We start from the raw sequence: 21553 nt of genomic DNA on the forward strand, positions 1-21553 counted from the left end.
GCCATCATATATTCAGTTGCTGAGCTACTCAAAGTGTCCTACCTTTGTTCACAATGTATGTAATAGCTTCAGCCCCCAGTGTATCATAGAGTGGCACCACCACCATGGAGAATGCATAGCATGCCTGTTCAATGATGACCCACTGCACAAAGAGAAGAGATGAAAGTCACGACATTTTGCTTATTGTTACAGACCTCCAAGAATGATTCATTTTTAAAATCTAACAAGGAGGCTAATAGGATACAGCTCACATGGACAAGTCTTTATAGAAAGTGGCAGTTTTTATTGTTTTTTCACTTTGAATACCTACTCAATTTTTATCTGTGTAAGGAAGAAAAAAATCCCCAAATAATAAAGAACTCTAGGAAAGAATCCAATAAAATTCAACCCTATCCCTAAAAGTAATATTAAGGACTTTTGAAAAAAGCAGTTAACATTAACTGTCTCTTTAGCTTACCTACTAACAGAAAGACTTTGAGCAAGAGTACTCTACTTTTTATTGGGTTTATGTTATTAAGGTAGGCAAAGCTTTTAATTTCCCTTATTACCATGAATCAGTGAAGGACTCACTTATGTCTTGACCACACATTAAATTTATATACACACAGTATTCTTACCCCTACATTATGCACATCTCATTTGATGGTCAGACATGCAACACATGCAAATAAAGTAAAAGTCCTTTGGAAAGTCAGCATCAGAAAGTTTCTCAGCATTTCTCAAGACTAACCATTCCTCTTTATTAGAAGACTTCTATTAAAAAAATGCAATTACATCCCTGCAAGCTGCAGTAAGACAGATTTACCTGCTAACGAGTATAGTACTCAAACATAATGATTATTGCAGCCTTATGATGTGTTATGTGAGTTATGCTTTACAGCCAGCCTATTTTCATCCAAAGTATCATCAAGGTAAGGCAGTAATGCAATTCCTTTTTTCTGATAGTAACTCTTGGGTGTAGTTTGTAACCAACTAGCTACACCAAAATAGAGAATAGCATGTAGCTTCTCAAATAGGAACCTCCAGACACATGAAAAGGTGAGCAGAACTAAAACATTTCTGATTTTCCCATCAAATTCTGACAAAAACTCTCAGTACCTTTAGTCAGTTCCAATGACAGGAAGAAAACAGCATGCATCTTTAAAACTTACCAGAACTTACAATTCAACAAGACTTGCACTAACAAGGGTGTTTCCTTTACCCTCCCTCAAACTGTTACACTTTCCAGGGCTTTTCAGGACTAGCAGCTACCTCCCCCCCCATGATGACAAGTTTAAACATGATTCAGCTGATTATTCCATAAAATATCTAATAGAGACTATGTCAAAGTTGCCAAATCTCAGTTTTACTGATTTTAACTGTTTATTAGGGGCTAGTTTCCCAAAGTACTCTATTGATTCAGACAGGCTTAAACATAGGAAATTTTTCTGACAGCATTCATGCAATGGGCAAGTTGTACACCTCTTGTCCAAAAAGACTTCTTATAAAACTAGTGCAATGCCAGCTAACAGGTAACTAGACTTTCATTAAGACATTACACATACAGGTAAGTCTAAGCAGGCACATTTATAATAGCCATGAAAGGGTCCGCTGAATAGTTCTTGCTAAACGGCATCATCCAGGACATGTAAAAAGGGAACAACTGGGCTGCTGTTCATCAGCCAGAAGTCTAGAAGTTATTTTAATAGGGTGGGGGTCTTCTACAAAGACTTCAGAAGCCATAAAAGCTTCTTGTTGCAGCCTCCAACAACTCTTGCACATCATTCTCAACAGTACAACCAGCATCTTTATTTTCTGGGCTACCAAGACACTTTTTTCCATTTTGCATCTAAAATTATGAGTAAATGTAAATATCAAACCATGACACTCAAGTTCTCTCAAAGCCCAAGCAAGCAACTAGTACTAAATATAGACAGTCAGACTTTTACTTTCTTTTCTGACACGGTTCTGATCTTCTGTTAGGAAAACCATACTTCATTGTTGTGTTTTCTTTCAATCAAAACAAACCCCCCCCACTTCCAGAAGAGATGACTGTTTTCCAGGAACTCAAAGTAATACTTTTATTTACAAATCCAAGTTTTGGTTTTGCTAGGATTTTCCCCATTAGGGGATTTCCCCAGCAGCTGTTCCCTGCAATAACAAATGTGAGTAATTTCACACACAAAAAAATCTTCACATATTCTCCTGTCTGGATTAGTGATTATGACTGGTAAGTCACAACACCCATCCAGTAGTTTTGAGCAGGGAAAATCCCAGATTTGAAATTGTTGGTTAAAAAAAAAAATCTTTTAATCTCATTCCTGACCCAACTCAAAGCAATACAACTTAAGAGTTTCATTTCTGCAATCAGAAAGAGCAAAACTCCATGCTCTCCTTCAGAAATACCCTAACCCAGCAGAGATCATGCACACTTAGCTCTCTAGAGAAACAATTCAAATGGGCACAACAAAAATATGTCTCCCTTTTTTTACTTCTGGTTCATCAGGTTGTATGCACAGGAAGCTGAACTGTGGAGTCTGTAGCTCCATGTCATTTAACAGCTTCCTAACTGAATATATTCCAGCCTTCTTTATTACAGAAATAAATCTACAGCTGTGAGAAATAGAATTCCTTCAGGAAAACCCAAGAGCTTGGGAGTTTCTTGGGGTGTAGCCTGAGAGAGCAAGAAGGAAGCCACAGTCACTTGTCATACAGCTTGCATTTTAGTGACAACAAGAGACCACGACACTGATAGAACTTCTAACCCTGTCAGAACTGTGCATGTCCTTTGATAATGGCAAACAAACAGGAGTGTTTATTAAAGAGGGACAGCATCCTTTTGATAAAGGGTAAGAAGCAGTCCCCTGTCTTAAAATAGGTCTACACTGAACTAGCTCAGTGCAGCAAGTACTAGCTCAAACTATTAAACAAATCTAGATTAGAGAAATTCAGTCCTATAAAACAGATCTAATAAATAAGTCTAGAGAACATATACTTACTGAATATTTCATAATTTTTTAGAAAGGGGAATCTAGAACCACTTATGGGTTAAAATGGATAGGCACTATCAACCTGAATATCCCCATGGCTGTCTCAGGTGATTTTTCATTGTGCCACTTTCAGTCTTTCTACCCATTTTTATTAAATTAATTTCCTATTTTTGCCTTCAGCAGCAGTTTTCCCCTTCCAGAATCTTTGTTCCAGGGCCTCTGGCAGAAACAAGAATTATCACCTTAATACATTTTTGTCCAAATATTTAATCACTAACTGTTCCTCGGTGTTTTAAGTTTAAACACCTCCTTGTGATTTCCTGTCACTTTCAACTGTCTAGGTTGTCCAATATTACTTTTAAAGAGAAACTAAGCAGTGTTTACATTCACTAAGAACTACATTCACTTCCTATTAAACAAGCCACCTCTATAACATGAAAACAAGGTAATTAGTTAAGTTCTTCTGAATTCCCTAATTTCTTTTCTGCTCTCCAGCCTTCTGCATTTAGCTCTAGGGGCTAAAAAACCAAAAAAAAAAAAAACCCAACCAAAACACAACAATATATGACATTATGTCAACTATTAGTTTTGGTTCTTAGGTAAAAAGTGCCATGTCTATAGCTCATGGGTCTACAATGTCAGTCTTTAGGCTTTTCCTAACACCAAATAGGCTCTCAGTAGGGAAGTACACTGACAAGAGAGAAAGGAGTAGGCCCTTTCAGTAACGGCCAGACCACAAATACACAAAATGTTAGTTTAATTACCTCAGGTCTGTTTTGTGAAAAGATTCCTATGTACTGAACATGAGATGGTTTGAAGCCTCGGTGCAGTAATGCAGAACCCACATACTCAGCTCTGTCTGAAACCTGGAGGGGCAAAAAAGAGGGAGAACAAAAAAAAATAAGAGCAAGCTCATAATTGCTAACTCTCCTCAATTATTAATTGGTATGAATGAGAGAGAAGTTTTTTAGGTTTTCGATGCCCTCCATGACTCTGATAACCTAAACACTGCAGTGCCATTACATGGCACTGATTGTAATTATTACATTTGCACTCAATATGCAGCAGAAGAAACACTTGATCCAGTCAAACTTGAAAGTGTTAAGTATAAGTTTAGAGGTTCAGCACACAAACACAGAAAAGGCTGTTTTGCTGTATGTGTGTTAAACCCAAGAAGTGACCCTGGAATGATTAAACATAATATTTCTGTTTAATCACAAGCATTACATACACCCCTCCTTTTACTTCATTCAGTGCCTATGGGAGTAGCATTTCTCCCTTCAAAAAACAATAGAACAAGGAGCCAAAACCCACTTAGTTCTATTAACAAAGCTTGGGAAGGCAATTTTCTAAATTCTTTTTGTATAGCACATGACTCGAAACCATGTTAGTCACATGACCCCAAAAGCAAAGCTTTAATAAAAGAGGTATGCCTAACAAATTCACAGCAAAGTCACCTTGGGAAAAAGTGAGGTCTGTTGCACACAGAAGGTGTTTAATGACCTTAACAGTATGCAATAGGCAAGGTTTATGCAAATTTGAAGACCGACTGATTAAAACAGGAACAACCTAAATGTGCACAGCTGTTAATGGAGATTTGCATACAGATATTTTCAGGGATCAAGAAGCAGAATGCTGCTAGTTAGAAGCACATCTGCTAGCACCCTATACAACTGTCATTCAGACTATGGAGACAAGGTGTCAGGAAGCCCAAACATCACCTGTAGACAGAACTCCTGGTGTAAAGTGAGCCTCTTGGAAGCAAGCACAGTCTGAGTCCCTGAACATTACTTCAAAGCTGCTGCTTTGCCCAAGTTCTAAACAATTCAGCATTGAGATGCCAAGATAACAGTTTTATTTCAGAATTGTTTGGGGTTCACAAAACAGGTGCAGGAGGTGCTCTTCTTTCTCTCTCTCTCGCACATATTTAAGGCTGTTCCTTTAAGACACTGTAATAGGAACTAGCACCTTTCTGCAATATTCTGCTACTACTTTAAAACATATAAATAATTCAAATTTGTTATATCACATTACTGGATGTTGTATCAATGGTCTCAGCAAACAAAAGCAAGTCTAGCACTAAGAGACTACTTACCTCTTTATAGGAGATCCATTCATATGGCTGGTTTGGTTTTCTAAAACCAAGACATGGACCATTATCTAAAAAAAAAAAAAAATAGTCACTCAAAATTCAACCCCAACTCCTCTGTTCTGACACCACTCTTGGTGCTAAGCCCCTAGATTCTCAGCAGACACTTTCAGATGAAAAATGGGTTTTTTTCAGGGGTGCAGGGAAGGAAGCTGAGAAAGACAGAAGCTACAAAGTTTAGGCCAAGGAATGCAGCACTGACTTTATTCACAGAACTCTGTTTCACAAAATAGCAGTTTAATTTTTCCTCAAGAAAATTCGCATCCAATACATCCATCATATTGCTAGACAGAGACCCCCTATGCCCAGCTGCATTTCAAAAGAGTTCAAATATGTAGTTCCTGACATATTTAAAATATTATCTTTAATTTTAGACTTACTTGATACTTGTAAACCCCTTTGGAAAATATCATAAACTGTTCTCACATCATCATAGTAGTAGGACAACAGTTCGTTGCTGCTGAGAAGAGAGGACCTTCGAGCATGCTCACCGCCCTAAGAAAGGCAAGCAGAAAGGTCAGACACCCTTGGTGGCTTGAAGGAATATTCTTCTTGAGAGAACTTGAGAACTATGCAAGGTTTTCCAGGACATTGTTTCAAGAGTCAAACTGCTCCCTACATTAACAAAAACCTGCCAGGCAAAATCTTATTCCCCAGCTACCTATGATAGCAGAGAACAAATGAGAATAGTAAAGTCTAACAAGGGGCATTTTGTCAAAAGCACTTTCTTAACAAATATTTTACTCCATTAGTGCAATATAGACCATAATTAATTTCATCCAGCTTCCTAAATCCAGCCTCAGAGCAGTCTAGACAGAATATTAATGGTGCAATCCCAATATATTTTTCTAATTAAGATGACAGAACATAATCACACTTCAATTATGTGGTTTCAAACCCTAAATGATTTTAAGCATGGTCACCAATACTCTAAACAAGTGTTCTCATAAGCAAAATACTCTGTTCCAGATAGAGTCCTTTAATCCAATTAAAAGTTGCATCTTACAAAAAAGATTTATTTAAATGCAGTCAAGACAATACTATCTTGAAAATTGAAATCACCATTTTTAAGCTATTGAGCACTTAGAGAAGCTGAAATTGGAAGTCAATACAAGAATCTAATAATTCAGATATAACACTGCCTTTTCTAGAGCGACTGATTAAATAATCTCATTTTATAGAGAGCAATCAAGTTTCACAAACTACAATTATGCAATTACTATTAGGCCACAGTTCTTAATTAGTCTTGTTATCATGACAGACACCTACAAGCAAGTTTTTATCAGGAACAGCCCAGCTGGTTAACCAGAGGGTCTTGAGTAAACACTGCGTAAGATTTTCTCTATCAGTGTAATCAATTTCTGGCTCTTTCAGAAAGTCAAACCCTAGACAATTCAGGCACAGATTTAGTTAGTCTATCCTCCACAACTAAAATTTCTTCTTATGCAGTCATAGGTTCTTCTCCTGTTTTCAAAGTATTCTGGAAGACCAGACACCCCCTGTTCATGTATAAGCTAGATAAATACAGGTTTGTGTACAGAAGATGTCATATTACCCATGTCTGTAGAAATCAGCTAGCACACAAAAAGGCACAGAGAGGAAAAATATTTTTACACTAAAACAAGCCTAACTTGTTTTAGCAAAACAGTATGAGTAATGCAGAGCTTGCCACTCCTTTAACAGTAAGAAGAAACATACACTGTGAACATGACCCAGAACAAGTTAATGAGTGGCTTACCTCTAAAACTTCGTAACATTAGAATTCAAGAGTCTACTTGCTCTCAGACCAACATCTACTCTACAGGAAATTAACAGATCACTAGTACATGTCTCTGCCCGGAAAGAAAAGCAAGACTGCTTGCTTTATTTCACTGGGTTCTCAGATCTTGGATAATCAAGGTCATCTTATAGATTTTCCCAGTGTTGCCACTCTGGAGCTAATCTAAGAAAGTTCACACAATGTAGTTTGTTGCCATGGCCACGGGTAACATCAACAAGTGCAGTGTATCACATGTACCACGTCTGACGTGCTATAATTCCCACATCAGGTGAAATAAAATAGCCTAAGCCATTCCTCAGCAAGAGGAGTCAAGAAGTATTTGCTTCTCCTCATGTGGGCTACTACTGTTTTGTTTACATGCCCTATTACACAGCACCACAAAAGCAACTTTTTCAGGGCCTGAGGCACTAACAAAATTTTAATAGGAGTTATCAGACAGTACACTGCTTAGATACAAGACTGATGGCACTGTCCTTCTGAAAAAAGAGGAACTCTCGAAGAGACTGCTGTTGAAAAGTTCCCATTGGTTCTTATAAGTTTTCAGTAAGGGGAAACAATGAACTTTCAGTTTTGCTTACTTTGGTCTTTTTCTTATAGTAAAGTAGAATTAACTAGATTTTCAACAGTCTTAGAATAAAAGTTTTTCAGTAAAACATCCATCTCCTTGTGTGAAGGCCATAGGGAGTTCAACATTATTGATGCAGTGAAATACTCCCAGGTATGTTGAAGGTCAAACCAGGAGCATAATGCAAGGTCTAAACTTACTCATCTACTATAAGCAATAGATCTCATCTACATTTTGCTTGAAAGCAGCAAGAACTACTGCTTTAAGATCTAGTCCAAACAGTCTTTTATCCAGAATGTTTGTGCAGTATGAGGGAAAGTTCTGTTTGCAGAAAACTTTTTAAAAAATCACTGGTCATTACCACCAGATATCTGGATCCCAGGACTGGAATGTTTGGCTGACTTCACATAGGTTAGTTTGAATGGCACCTAATAGGTCTGTCCAGTAAAAAGATAAGCAGTCAAAAGGGTTGCCAGTTTTAATAACTGTTCTTAAAATAGCCAGGCAATAAAATCTGATTAATTTGAGAACAGAATCTAGTTACTTGTGTAAAGCAGCCCTTGCAGCAGCTCAGGGACTTGCAGGAAATTACCCTACTGCACATCAAGTGCTAGTCATTAAGTAAAACCTTGGCATTGGTTAAAAATAGCAGCATCTGAAGGAAACAGATTTATTCTACAACAGAGTGTATATTACCCTATCAAGGCCTATTCAGGTCATATAAAGTAACTGCTTTTGTTCAAGCCATGGGTTTGACACAGGGTTCTTAGGATTAGCAGTAATGTCAAAGCATGCTGAAGACTCCACCATGCCTCAGAGATGAGAGAAATTTCCCTTTACCTGGGAGGAAGAGTATACTAGCAAGTGGTGCTTAGGTCACCAACATACTTATTCTGAGCAGCAAGTAGGACAAACCAGAGTTTTCAAACCAGCCATGTAGTTCTAAGTATGCTATTCCCTACAAAAGCATACAGCACCTAAAACTGATCATTCATAGAGAGATAAGCACATGTATAATCAAGTGATTCTTGAAAGACAAGGCATACTAGAATTCTGGTAATGGATCAGAAAAACATAAGACTTAAAAAGTTTTCATGAGTTGAATACTTCTCTCCATATTTGAATATTTTTTCTTAAGGGAACAAAAAAGCCAGTCAAATCCAGTCTTACTTCTAGAAAACACTGACATCCTAATATTTATTTCTATCCTATTCTTCTACATAGCATAAGTTGGGAGAAATAAAAGTTTTTAAAGCAAGAGTTAATATATTTGACAGCCATACACCTGCACACAAAATCAACAGCCAAAGTTACTCAGCTGTTAGTCACCAGTGGAAGGAAAGCAATCTACAGGCAGAAAGATCCAGATGTGGATGACATCCCTGGGAAGTGTTAGAGGCCAGGCTGACAGGGGCTCTGGGCAACCTGGTCTAGTGCAATGTATCCCTGCCACTTCAGTAACTCTTTGCACTCGTTTTCAACTATGTGTGCAACCTTTTTGCTCATCCAGGGATTGTTAAAATGGGTCATAGGGTGCTGGCCTACCAAATCAAAATTTTGGAGAGATGGGAAGTGACCTGGAACAACAGTAAATAGGATCTTCTTTCTCCCATATGAAGTTATGAAGATACAATATCAAAACATGTAGAAACCCTACTCCAGTCAATGACCTCACTTATTTCCTTGGCATCTAACAAAGTTAAGTCACAAGTAAGAATTATGTAGAAGCTTATTTATAGCTCAAATTTTCTGTAAATGAACTAGTAGACCAGATAGTAAAACAGTAGTAAAGAGGCATTGCCTTCTGATATGTCTTTTTTGGAGCAACTGCTCAGGCCTTTTAAAATCGTATTGTTCAGGCAGAAAAAATGTTTAGACAATTTCAGAGCAGTATTTGATTTTTTCCCCCCTGTAGAAGACAACCCACCTTAACATATACATAGGAAAATTGAGTATATGAAGTTAAATTTTAAGCAAAATGTAGTGAGAATCTGAATCCTGAGCACTGTAATGAAGTCTTGTCACTGTTACAGGAGTAGTAATTCCAACATACACTTGAAACTTGATTCAAAGCATACATTCTCATTTGATTACCATTTTAAACATTATAAATAGCTCATTATTAATGGAAACAAAATTGGACAGATCTTACTCATTTCAAGATATTCTCCAAGTTTGAGCTCTTATCACTGCAACATGCTAACACATTCAGGTGTTTTTATTTAAGTCCAACAAGTATTTAGCCCATTAAAACACATTTTCTAAAGAGGCAGTGAAAACTAATACTGTTATACCTATCTTGCTCTGATCAGAGAGCCAATTAGTGTAATTGGATCAATGATGCATTAAGTAGCTTAGTGAAGTCTCATACTGCCAAACAATGATTTCAATCTCAGAATCCAACAGTGACAAGTAATTTAACTTGAAGAAGTAAAGGCAGTGAACTGAGACTGCTGTCAAGAGTCTCCAGCAAATAAGCATTTGTCATGGGATTTATGGACAGCTAAAAGCTACTGTCTTACCATCTTAAAATGCAATGCTCCCCAAAAGTCTGCTGAAGTCTACACTGCCTAATGAGGCACTCCACAGCTGGAAAACTTGCACTGCTAGCTCATTCCAGCAACCAAGATGTGCTGGTTTACAAGACTACTCTACCTGTTGTCTACACGTCTGCTGACAGACTTGGAAAATCTCACCATGAAGTGAGATCTAACTCCTAGATCCTTACTCTACACATTGCTTGAACATAGGTGTTTTTTGGCAATTATCACATTGCAACTGCATTTTTTGTTTCCCTTTTGTGTACTACTCATAGCAGACCATTATGTGCTACAGTAACATGATGCATCCCTACACTTGCTGCATGCTCCACCGAGATGATCAGGAAATAAACTGAATGGAGGGGTCAACTAGTGTGTCATTCTTCAATCTCAACACAAAACATTGAAGAAAGTGCCCAATTTGAAGTAATGACAGGAGTTTGCTAGAGTTCATGAAGATGACCTACTCTGCCACATTTGTTTACATCAGTTTGTAATCATATCTGGTCTTAAGCACAAAAGTCACGTTAATTTCATTTGATACAGGACAACCAGATGCAGTCTATCCATGCAGAAGAATGTAGTGTAAAGGGAGACTTCAGTTCCAAGTATATATGTATAAAAATCTATAGTAGTAGTCTCTATCATCAGTAAGGCAAGAAGCTGTCAGCTTTAAAATTCTACATTTTCTATTTATCTCCCTTAAAGATCACAACCTTCCAAAACTCCCCTTCCTTCAAAAGCAGAAAACACCTTGTCTCTCCTGAAGAAAGAGAACACTCTTGAAAGAATTAGTATCTGACTCTGTAGTGTGCAAGAGAATCAACAAAACCACAACACCCAAAAAAACCAGCCTTGCAATCTGCTGTCTGTATTTGCTCACAAAGCAACAGCTTCTCCCACTCAGACTATTTGACTTCACTTTTTAAAAGCCACCACCTAAAAGTAACTCTGCTTCTAAAACATGTAAGACAAAAGCTAAGCTAACATCCAGAGTTTAGCAGGTGACTGGTTTAATTTCAACTTACTCTATGGCTGGGATCTTGGCAGACTAGTATTTCTTTCCACAGATCATCTGAGGACAATTAGTACCCCCTTCATGCTTGTAACACAATATAAAGTCTCATGTGTCAGCTATTATACACTAAAAATAACAGAAGAGTTATTAGCCTATTCAGTATATACCAGTATACATACTCTGACCCCAAGACCTAATTTAATAGGTCATCACGTGGCCAGAAATTGAAAACTACACTCTGCCAATTCTAATATGAACAAGTTTTATCACTAGTGAGATCAGAAGCTCAGTTGTCTCAGCAGAATCTTCTTCTCCTGTGATAAGTTATTTCCTCAGGCCTCAAGCTGGTTTTCATATTCAGAAAGCCAAAATAATGAGTTCAAGCCACATTTCAGAAATGTATTCTTCCCACACTACAGGTTTAGAAACACCCTAATGTCAATCAAGTGTTTGGTCTCTCTCAATGCTGCATTTAGGGTTCAAATTTCAGTGAACTACAGCATCCATCACGTGGCACTTACCTCTACTTCCACAGACTGCATTGCTAAATCACATGGTGGTTTTATTGCTTTTGGTCTTGTTGCATACCAGTAGGTTGTGAGGGCTGCAAAGGCACCGAAGCCCATCAGCGTGTTTGTCGGAAGGGTGCGCACATACTGCCTGACATCCCCGAGCTCTGGCATCCGTAGGTATCTGAACAACTCATGTGCTTGCATTGCAGTTCACTGCAGTTGTTCCAATGCTGGAATCTGTTGGTATGAAAAAAAGTTGCACAAAAAAATCTGAAATGCACTTTTGATTCGCTGTTGCTGTAGGGCAGCGATGTATGCTTTGTCCTACTGGCTTCCCACTGTCAAAATAACCTGATCCGCCACTAGGCAGGCAATACCTTTAGAAATTTGTGCTGCAATTAAGTAGGCAAGCAATTATTAGTTTATACTCCAGAAAAATAGGTGGGGCTGAGAAGAGGGAATTTCTTCAGGGTTTTAGTATTGCTTTCAGCAGAGACTGCACTCAAGTTTAAAAAAAAAAAAAAGACCTTTTGTTAAAGGACAGAATTTCACAAAGGTAAAATAGTTATTTGTAGAGTATATGTACTGTAAGATTGTTTAAACAGTTAGTCATAAAGCAGGGAAGTCTGGGAAATGAAGGGCAGGGACATATGTTATCTTGCCTGCATGTAAAAGAGAGTATCCCAATCCTATAGGAGCATAGCAGGAGCACAATTTTTCCCTTCTTAAGTCCAGTAAAATAAACTCTTTCCTACTCTCCCATTCAGACATGCACAGAAAGGTCAGTACAACAAGCTGCTTTCAAAGCCAATATCGTCCCATAGCTCCTCCAAGGTACTTAGCAAGTTTCCTATTTCTCCCAGCACCATGCCAGTAATTTCTCTGGTCATGAGGCAGACTACGGCAGTGGCAAATGAGGCCCACGGCAGCAGCACACAGCAATACAATCAAGCACAGGAAGCACATCTGATTTGTCACGTTCGCACAGAAGAAGAGCTGGAAGAGGCTGCTCCCTGCCAGCACTCACTGACACGGATATTCCACAGCAAGAACCAGCTGCAGAAAAAAAAAAAAGGGATTGCAGTCCGCTCAGCTGGTGCTCTCCTCTAGAGCCAAGGTCTCCCGGGACGTGCGTCACATGCCGAAGGGCCGGCCGATGCCCACTAGGGGAGAGGTGAGCGGGAGCAGCCGGCCCGCGCGGGGCCAATGGCAGCGGGCAGCGCTCACCCCACCGCGCTCAGGCCCCGGCACCGGCACGGCCGCCCGACACCCCGCCACGGCTGGCAGCGCTGCCCCGCCGGCTTGAAGAACAAAGAGATGTATTTACTTCGGTAACTTAGGTCCTAGCCATTTCCTACGGACAACAGAATTAAACAAAGGTCCTGGAGAATGTCAAAAGAGATAGCTAACAGCTACAGTCATACTGTGTAAGGAGCCACCGCTGCAGGATGATGACACACGAGAGACTCTGACACCCAAATGCGCAGAATTATAAGTTTCAAGAACAATTATACCAGGTTAACATTTCATATTTCTACAGGACAATCTCTAGTTTACAGTCTGACCTTGAAACCCTTAGTGCTGCAATCAGTTATTCAGCCAGACAACAGAAACGTGGTCCAATTCACAAAAAGTCTAACCAGTATTTGGACACGATTTGCTAGAGACAGCAAAATAGTAATAAAATTAGTTCAAAGGGCCCATGCTTTCACAATGTTAACAGGACAGGCTGAAGCAAGGTCATGGATGGGGGCAGTCGGGATGGAGTCAAGTTCCATCTCTGGAACAGTCCTAGACCCATAGAGTAATCCCCAGGCAGCAAGCACTGCTCTCTCCCCCACACTTTTCTCTTCTGGCACAGCCTTAGGGCACAGGGCTGCATCACCTTGACAGGCAGCGCAGGGCGACTTCAGAAATGCCTTTTTGTTATTTGCACAGTGATATACAGCAGACTAAAATCAAAAACCACAACACATCAGGCTGTAACAATAGAAGGTAGAGATAACTGAATATATAAACAAGCTCTTCATCTTCCTTTGTTAAAAAATCAGTTATTGACTTAACAGTTATGATCACCATGCAGTTGCTTTTTATGCACCTGATCATGTTCATTAGCATTGCAGGTGTGAAAACTACTTAAGTTTTACTATACACAGATGAACAGTAAGAATAAAAAACCTTATACACCAACAAGGAAGTCTGGACTTAAAAGTTAATTTCACATTTATCATAGACACCACATTATAAAACTAGACAAGGGGGTGAAGTGGGTAATGGCTAAGAGCAAGCTTAGCTCTTTCCTCCTCTCCACAATGAGCACCTTTAACTTTTAAAACTGCTTTCCTGTCTGCATTAGTCATGACATGTCCTGCACACACACTATGATTTAGGAATGCAACATAAATTGAATTACTCAAAAGGCTGTGATGCCTTTACAGGTAACAAGAACTGAAGCAAACATCATTTAATTCACACAGCAGTCCCATTATAGTCAAGGATCAGCTGTGATTTCAGCCTGGGTGTAGAGAAGAGATACACACGTCTGCTTTTCATTTCCTTGACCAGCTCTTTCTAGGGAAGCCTGCAAGATAGAACTGCTCTTGAGCAGTTATACCACAAGTTATCAGGTATGCAATGATACATTTTGCTGCTTATGTTTATATTGAGATAATATCTTATTATATCTCCTGCCTCATCCACACAAAAGACGAGGACACAGTTTTCTGCAAGACTAAGCCATTGCAAGCTTTAACACTATCTGTGAAGTCATATGAGCTCATCTTCTGCATTTAGGACAAAGCCAGATGTAACCAAGACAATAAATTTGCATTCTTAACATATGCATCCAAATATACCCCATCAAGAAAAGCAGCTTCAATGCCTTCAAGTCATCTCAGTATCTAGTTGGCTCATGCTCCCACATCATCAGACACCCTGGGTTTTTGTCATGACCAAGGAGAATGGTTTAGAGTCCTTATACTGAGATACAAAGATCCTCACAGTACAGCTTGCATTTAGCTTTCAGTTGTTTTCCTCAAGGAAGGGCCCAGCTAAGTTTGCTCACTCAAGGCAAGTAAAAAAAGCCACGCTCTCTTCACAAATTCTAGTCCTGCAATTCTTTCTTACCAAGCAGGATCTGGAACACAAGGGACAGGCTCAAACTAAGCCCCAGTGTGAGACACAGCTGAAGACCAAAAGGAAGGAGATGCCAAACGAAAAGTACCAGTCTGTAATACTCAGATTGCTACATGTAGGGGGGGAAAGAGCAGAATCAACATTTGAGGTCAAAATCACTTTTTTTTCAATGCAATCAGTAGACTTTGCTATTTTTTTTTAAAGACCAGAAGGAAAGAAGTTTGGGTAATGAGACAAAACTGCTTCAGAGACGACTATCTGTCTTGACCACCTCCAAAGAAACAATTCCCCCAGTGCAGCCCAAAAAGGCATCCCTCTGCACTCACCATATCAATTTGGCTAAGGAGATCTGTAAGTTTCAGACAAAGCCAGCTCTCTCTGCTCACACACACCCACCCACACTGCAGCACCCAAGACTCATTCTTTACAGCACAGCCAGTATCTCAAGGCAGTGACCCAAGCTGGCAGGGCTCTGCCGCTCTTTGCTGCTCCTACTCTGGGCATACAATGGTCTATTTACAGCGGGCAGCAGCCTGCCTATTGTCTGCCCATAGCCAGACATGGTTCGAGTGCAACAGAAGAGAACAGGAGAGCAGCCACGGCCTTCTGTATTGCAGAGAAAACAACCCCAAGAACCAATGGCCTTTCTTTCTCTCTGTGCTAATATTTAGATAAACAACACACTAGCACTGCCATAAAGGCAGGTCCATCACACAGTGTAAAAGAACAGGCTGTGTTATTTCTACAGCCTCTTGCAGGGAGGAGAAATCTACAAGACAAGCTGCCTATCTCTTATTATCAGCAATATAGCATTATGATGTTTTCATTATGATATGCTGCAACAGGGAACCAGCCACCCACATACCTTTGAGTTGTCCTGACAGCTACCTGCCACTGCAGTCTTTTTTTTACTTACTCTTACAGGTTACACTGCACAGCTCCCATGGATCTCTTTTTTTCTTAAGCCTTTCTCCACTCAGCCTTCAAAAGAACAAGCGCAGAATCATGTTCTAGCCCCTTTATTATGTATAACAAACCAGGTAGAACAAATAGCTTTGGCTATTAATCTGAGAAATCCTTTTGTCTGAATAGAATACATAATCCTAATCTCAGAGTGCATTTACAATCACCTTAAATTTGAGTCCATCCACCCTGTCCTAGGTAACATGCTGCCACAACCCTTTCCACGCTAGCCAGGCAGTCACAAGGGAGGTGATCTGGCAAACACAATCTTTCTGTATTATTCCTGATGCTAGTTCTCAACTAGATCAACTCATTTCAATGACCAGATAGCCATTAGCTCCCAGAAGGAAACACAACAGCACAGCTGGGGAAGAGGGTGGACTACTGTAATACTACACATTAAGCACAAAACAGTAAACATTGCTTACAAATCCTCCCAGGATTTTCTGCCTGTCCTGCAGTCAGAGGAGTATCTGACTGAGGTCTTGCAAACACCTGTAACACAGCCAAACTAACCAGCAAGCAAACCACAACCACCTTCAAGATACAGCAAAGCAGCTTCAGTATTTGAGACCCGAAGGAGAAATCCTAGTTTAAGCTCTGTATAACAAACAGGACAGCAAGATGCCTACTGTGGTGCAGCCTGTCATGTCATATATGACTCCTCAGCTAGAGAAAATTTGTCTGAAAAAACCAAACACATTGAACTGTCTAATCCACTACTATGACCTTCTCCACCACCTCTGCCTCACCCCCAGCCCCTCCCCAACTTTTTTTTTTTTTAAATCTTACCCAGAAATCACCTAGTTTATCCAGCCAAGCACGAGAGCTACAAACCCTTCTTTTAAAGCAGTAACTGACCTATTTACCTTCCTGCAAGAGTGAAGAGGAAAGAACTAGAGAACTAGGAACACATCCCAGGCAGGAGGAACCACCAGGTCCTTAATATTCACACTTCACATCCAACTCCTCTTCAATTCCCTAAGTCAGGCTCTCAGCAACCATGGGGCATCACATACTGGGGTGTACGTTCCCTCTACTGGTTCAGATTCTCTTCCTGCATTTGGGACAAGGCAGAACTGGAGGGAAACAACCTACAAGCTGGATTCAGACCCATAAGTTAGGACACTGACTTACTCAAAGTCCAATCAAAGTTCAGGTTTCTGCCACAACCTTTAAGGAGCACTAAATCTGAAATGGGTGTGTCAAGGTTCTGTTCACATCAACAAGAAAGTCACAGGCCTCAGACATTTGGCCTCAGTCGCCTTGCAATCAAGTGGAACTCCACCTGGATTCCTGCCTCTCAGTGAGGTCCAGTAAGTAATTTGAGTGCACACTGGTGAGGTCACTGGAGTTTATTCCAGTTCAGGAGTTGAAACACGTGACAAGAATCTGTTCAATGCCTTTTGTGCAATTACAGTCCTCCAACAACATTTGGTAACCCCGTGTATGAAGGAAAACCAACACTTACCACTAAAACCTTTCAGAGAATGATTGCTTTGAGTTACCTTTAATCCATGCCTGTACATACACACCATGGCACTAAGCAATCTGGCTGGTTTCTCATCTCCAAAAACCAGATAAGATGCCTACAAATATTTATTTTTCAGCCTACGCTGCTATCCATTAGAACTGCATCCCTGCAACTCTGACTTGCAAGTACACCATGGCACTACTCTGTCAATCTAGTGTCATTCCAAACACCACTTTGATGGAAGCCACCATACAGAACCAAACAGCTTTTTCCTGGTATGACCTACTCAAGCTGAGTAAATCAGACTCAAGGTGAGTAGATCATACCAACTTATTCATTCTACTCCCCCCAGGAAAAGGCTACTATTCAGAAAGCCCAGTATGCGGTATCAAGCTAACACATGGTTTAAGTGCTCACTTGAGACTCTGTGAGAAGGAGTTTCTCACTCATACTTTGGATATCTGAACTCTCGCCGAAGGCAACCTGGGTCAGGCACACTAAGCCCCACTGCACTGCACTAGACAGGGCTTACATCCAGCAGGTTGTTACAAAAAAATAACCCTTAACACTCTGAGATTGGAAGATCAGTAAGTACTTATGAGAAGCAATTAGCTCACTGAATGACCTCCCAACACCAGCAGCCCAAAAAATAGCATGACAAACAGAACAATCTTCTGACCACAGGTATTAAAGTATGCCTGCATCTACTCTGACTCAGTGATAGTAAGCATCTTCTCGCTTTCCTAGGAAACTAATTCAACTTTACTAGGCTATTATTGCAGTCAGACTGCAGAAGCCAAATTTCCAAACCATGGCACATGCAGCATCAAACTAAAAAGCTTAAGAGTTCCAGGTTCAAGACAATAATTCATAAAAAAAAGGGAGAAATCCTCTTCTGGAAATAGAACATCATACACTTCTGGTATAGCACTTAAATGGTTCAACTACAAAAGCAAAATCCATTTTTCCTCTACATCTCTATAAAATCATGCAAGCTGTTTTCAATCAGTTTTGAGCAAACTACCAGTACTACTAAAATTCAAATCCTAACAACAACAAAAAAAATTTACTATCACAGAATGGTTTGGTTTGAAAAATACCTTAAAGATTATCTAGCTCCAAACTCCCTGCTGGGGTAGGAAATCATATTTTACCCTGTGTAGATGAGTAACTCTCAACATGAAAGGCAGCAAGAGAGCAGAAGCCTTATTGCTATCAAGTGTCCTTGTTTCAGGAGTCAGGTGGGATCTGCGGAAATGCAAGCCCCACATCCGCTGACAGGGTTCAGCCTACAGCCTGGAAAGGTCAATACTGTACAGTAGAGCTTCCCTGAGCCACACAGCATTGTAAACTCCCCCACAAAACCATTCACCAATGAATAAACGATCATCCCTCTTACTTGTGAGGATTTCTAGGGAGTTACCACTTGTTATATTAACCATAGTGAAATATTTAACATATCTGAACTTTTAATTTAGCAGAGCAGGGAAGCAGGATATGGCAGGCAGTCTGTTTATAAGACTACCAGAAGCCCAGTTTATCAAGCAATGTATCCCTTGGGCCAGAAGATCTCTCTTGCCTCTGCTGCACATTCAAAAAATTTCATGCCATTAGTTTTCTTCAGTCTACCCAATTCCATCAACCATATTATCAAGAACAACAAAACACAAAAATCTATTATTACCTTCTGTTGTCCACTTTAGTAAAAGCGTTGTTTTCTTGGAAGGATAAGAAAGAGAAAATTTTACTCTGCCCCACTGGAGAACAACACACACAAAAAAGGGAAGGTACAACACACCTCTGCCTCCTCCCAAAAATCCCATGAAGTATTCCTTTCTAGCGAAGCAAGGAGATGGGAGAACCAGCTACAGAGACTTCGCTCAAAAAACAGGCAAGTCACTTACCCACAAAAATACTTCAAAGTTGTCTTGCCATCCACTGTAAATTGCTGGGTTTGTTTTTTCTACCAATATCAACCTTGTACTTGTCCTTGAAGCAAAAAGCTACTTGGGGGTTTCCTTCTCAAAAACTGAAGACTTATTTCCAGCCTCATGTTGCTCAAGTTGTAGTTGTAAAACAACATCTACCAAATTTAGAAGCTACCTTTGTAATTTCATTGTAATCATGCAGTCCTCAGACTAGGCTAAGGCTGTTTGCTTAAGACCTTGAATTGATAACACTACACACAACAGCAACTTGTAATGACAAGCTTTAGATTTTTCCCATCAGCCATCTTTCAAACATTTCCCCATCCCAATACAAACAAGCTACATATCCTTAAACTTTAAAAAGGCAGCAACAGCAAGAGTCCATGAGGAACTCTATGTATCAGTTTTTGCATTATTAATACTGCTATTGTTGCAAGAGGCAGAGAAAGGTATTTTTCAGTAAACTCAATGCCCTCTTATATTCAATTTTGATGCAAGAAATCTGATCCAAATCCTGAGGCTGAGAAATCTCAGCTTGTGAGTTTGAGAGCACGTTCCAAAGCTAAGAGGGAATAATAAACTTTCCTCACCAGGCTCAGGAGAGTGCATGATTCCCTGTAAAGCAATGCAGATGAAAATGGAAATCTATTAACACCACATGGATGAGGTCTGTTCTTTCCTATCAAGAACCTGACCATCACATCTAGGAGGCTAACCAAAGTGAGGCATATGTTTAGATTACATAGTCCAGGAGGGTGTCCGCAATACTCCAGACAGCTCACAGACATGCCGTTTAGAAATTTAGAAGGCTTCAAGTGTTGCAATTCCTGCTGAACAGGAACAAGAAATGTATGCATCCTAGAACAAAAGCGTCGGTAACCAGGCTAAATCTCTGTGCTGTAGCACTTCAAGTCCTACCTAGCAGCAGAGGAGGCCTGCAAAGTCAAAGCCATTCAACCTTCCATTTTAGGCCAGTTTGCCTCACGCTGCATTTCCACACGTACTCTAAACTGCTTTAAAGGAAGAAGCAAAAAAAGCTGTATCAAGTACACGCTGCACTCACGCCCGAAAGAACAACGTACTCGAAGGCAAAGTCCGGCAGCTAAACGAACGCGAAGCCGCGGGGCCGGCGGGCAGCACCGCGCTGCCCTGCCCGCTACCTGCTGCTTGGCCCGGCCGAGCCGCCCACCCCGCGCCAGGCCGAGCCGAGCCGGGCTGGAGGGCAACGCCGGCGCCGAACAATGCCCGGCCAGCCCGAGCTGCCGCAGCGCCGGGGGGAGGCCGGAGACAGACCGCTACGCTTTCCTGAAGGCTTTTGTGCGAGGGGAAGCTCAGCCGGCTCCGGGGGGGGGGGACGGGGGGGGGACGACGCTGATCCCACTGAGGGCCGGGAGTAAAGCCCCGCGGCCCCGCAAAGGCAACCTACAGGGACCGGCGGCGGGAGAGGACGGGACCGCCGGGCCCCGCGGTGACAGCGGCCGCGCAGACCACCCCGGCCCCGCGGCGGCCGCTCCGGCAGGCCCGGTCGCCTCCCTTGGCGGCGCGTCCCTGACGGCCCCCGGCCCCGACAGCAGCAGAGCCCCCGATCCCCGCTCACCTCCCGGCAGCAGCAGCGACCACGGCTGTACGCGCCGCCTCGGCGCCGCCCTTTTTAAGCCTTGCACGGCGGGAGCGGCGTGTGCGTGTGCCGGGCCCGCCTCCGCCTCCGCCTCCTCCCGTCGGCGCCGCCCGGCGGGGGCTGCCAGTCGGCCTTCCCCGTGTCTGTCCCCCGGCCCTCCCCCTTCCCTTGCCCCGGCCCTTCCCCTTCCCTTGCCCCGGCCCACAGTAACTCACACAAACCCGCGGGGTCTCCGGTGGAAATGTTGTCCCGTGCGGGCACAAATGACAGAGATGCACAGGGAGCTGAGGGGAGCATTGGCACTACTGCCACTTAACACCTTACAGGTCTGAGGTGACAGCTTGCAAAGCAGGGGCTTTCTTACGGCTCCCGAAAGGACATCTTCATCCAGTATAAATATGCTAAAAGGACATATGTTGAAATATGAAGGTGTTGGAAGAGGACAACGACCTTGTTGGAATTTGTTGCTTACCTCTGCCAAACTTTTTTTTGTGAGGTGCTGTGAATTTGAGGGGCATATTGAGGTGGCTAGGGCTTGATCAGGACCCCGATAGTTATCACAGAATCATAGACTGGTTTGCGTTGGAAGGAACCTTAACAATCGGCTAGTTCCAATGCTTCTGCCATTGGAACTTCTGCCACTGGAACTTCTGCCTGCATACACCAGGCTGCTCAAAGCCTCATTCAACCTGGCCTTGAACGTTTCCAGGGACATGGAATCCACAGCTTTGCCAGGCAACCTGTTCTGGTGTCTCAGAACTCTCATAACAAAGAATTTCTTGTTCAGATCTAATATAAACCAACCCTCTTTCATTTTATAAGCCATAACCTATTTTCCTATCACTAAATACCTGTGTAAAAAGACCCTCTCCAGCTGTCCTGCAGATGCCACACCCTCCCTT

At 41.4% G+C, this 21553-nt stretch overlaps 1 protein-coding gene across 1 annotated transcript in view; it reads right to left on the bottom strand.

Moving 5' to 3' along the window:
• ACSL1 (acyl-CoA synthetase long chain family member 1) overlaps positions 1-20736 on the bottom strand; it is a 38134-nt gene extending 17398 nt beyond the window's left edge. The window contains exons 1-6 of the mRNA XM_066549073.1: positions 20631-20736; positions 11543-11770; positions 5499-5613; positions 5065-5129; positions 3734-3835; positions 43-142 (exon numbers count right to left, since the gene is read on the bottom strand). Of these exons, the coding sequence (XP_066405170.1) occupies positions 43-142; positions 3734-3835; positions 5065-5129; positions 5499-5613; positions 11543-11737 (577 nt within the window). The 5' untranslated portion in view covers positions 11738-11770; positions 20631-20736. The remainder of the gene's footprint in view (positions 1-42; positions 143-3733; positions 3836-5064; positions 5130-5498; positions 5614-11542; positions 11771-20630) is intronic.
• Positions 20737-21553: the final 817 nt, after the last annotated feature.

The sequence above is a fragment of the Molothrus aeneus genome, chromosome 4 (genome assembly GCF_037042795.1).
Source record: "Molothrus aeneus isolate 106 chromosome 4, BPBGC_Maene_1.0, whole genome shotgun sequence".
Lineage (NCBI taxonomy): Eukaryota > Metazoa > Chordata > Aves > Passeriformes > Icteridae > Molothrus > Molothrus aeneus.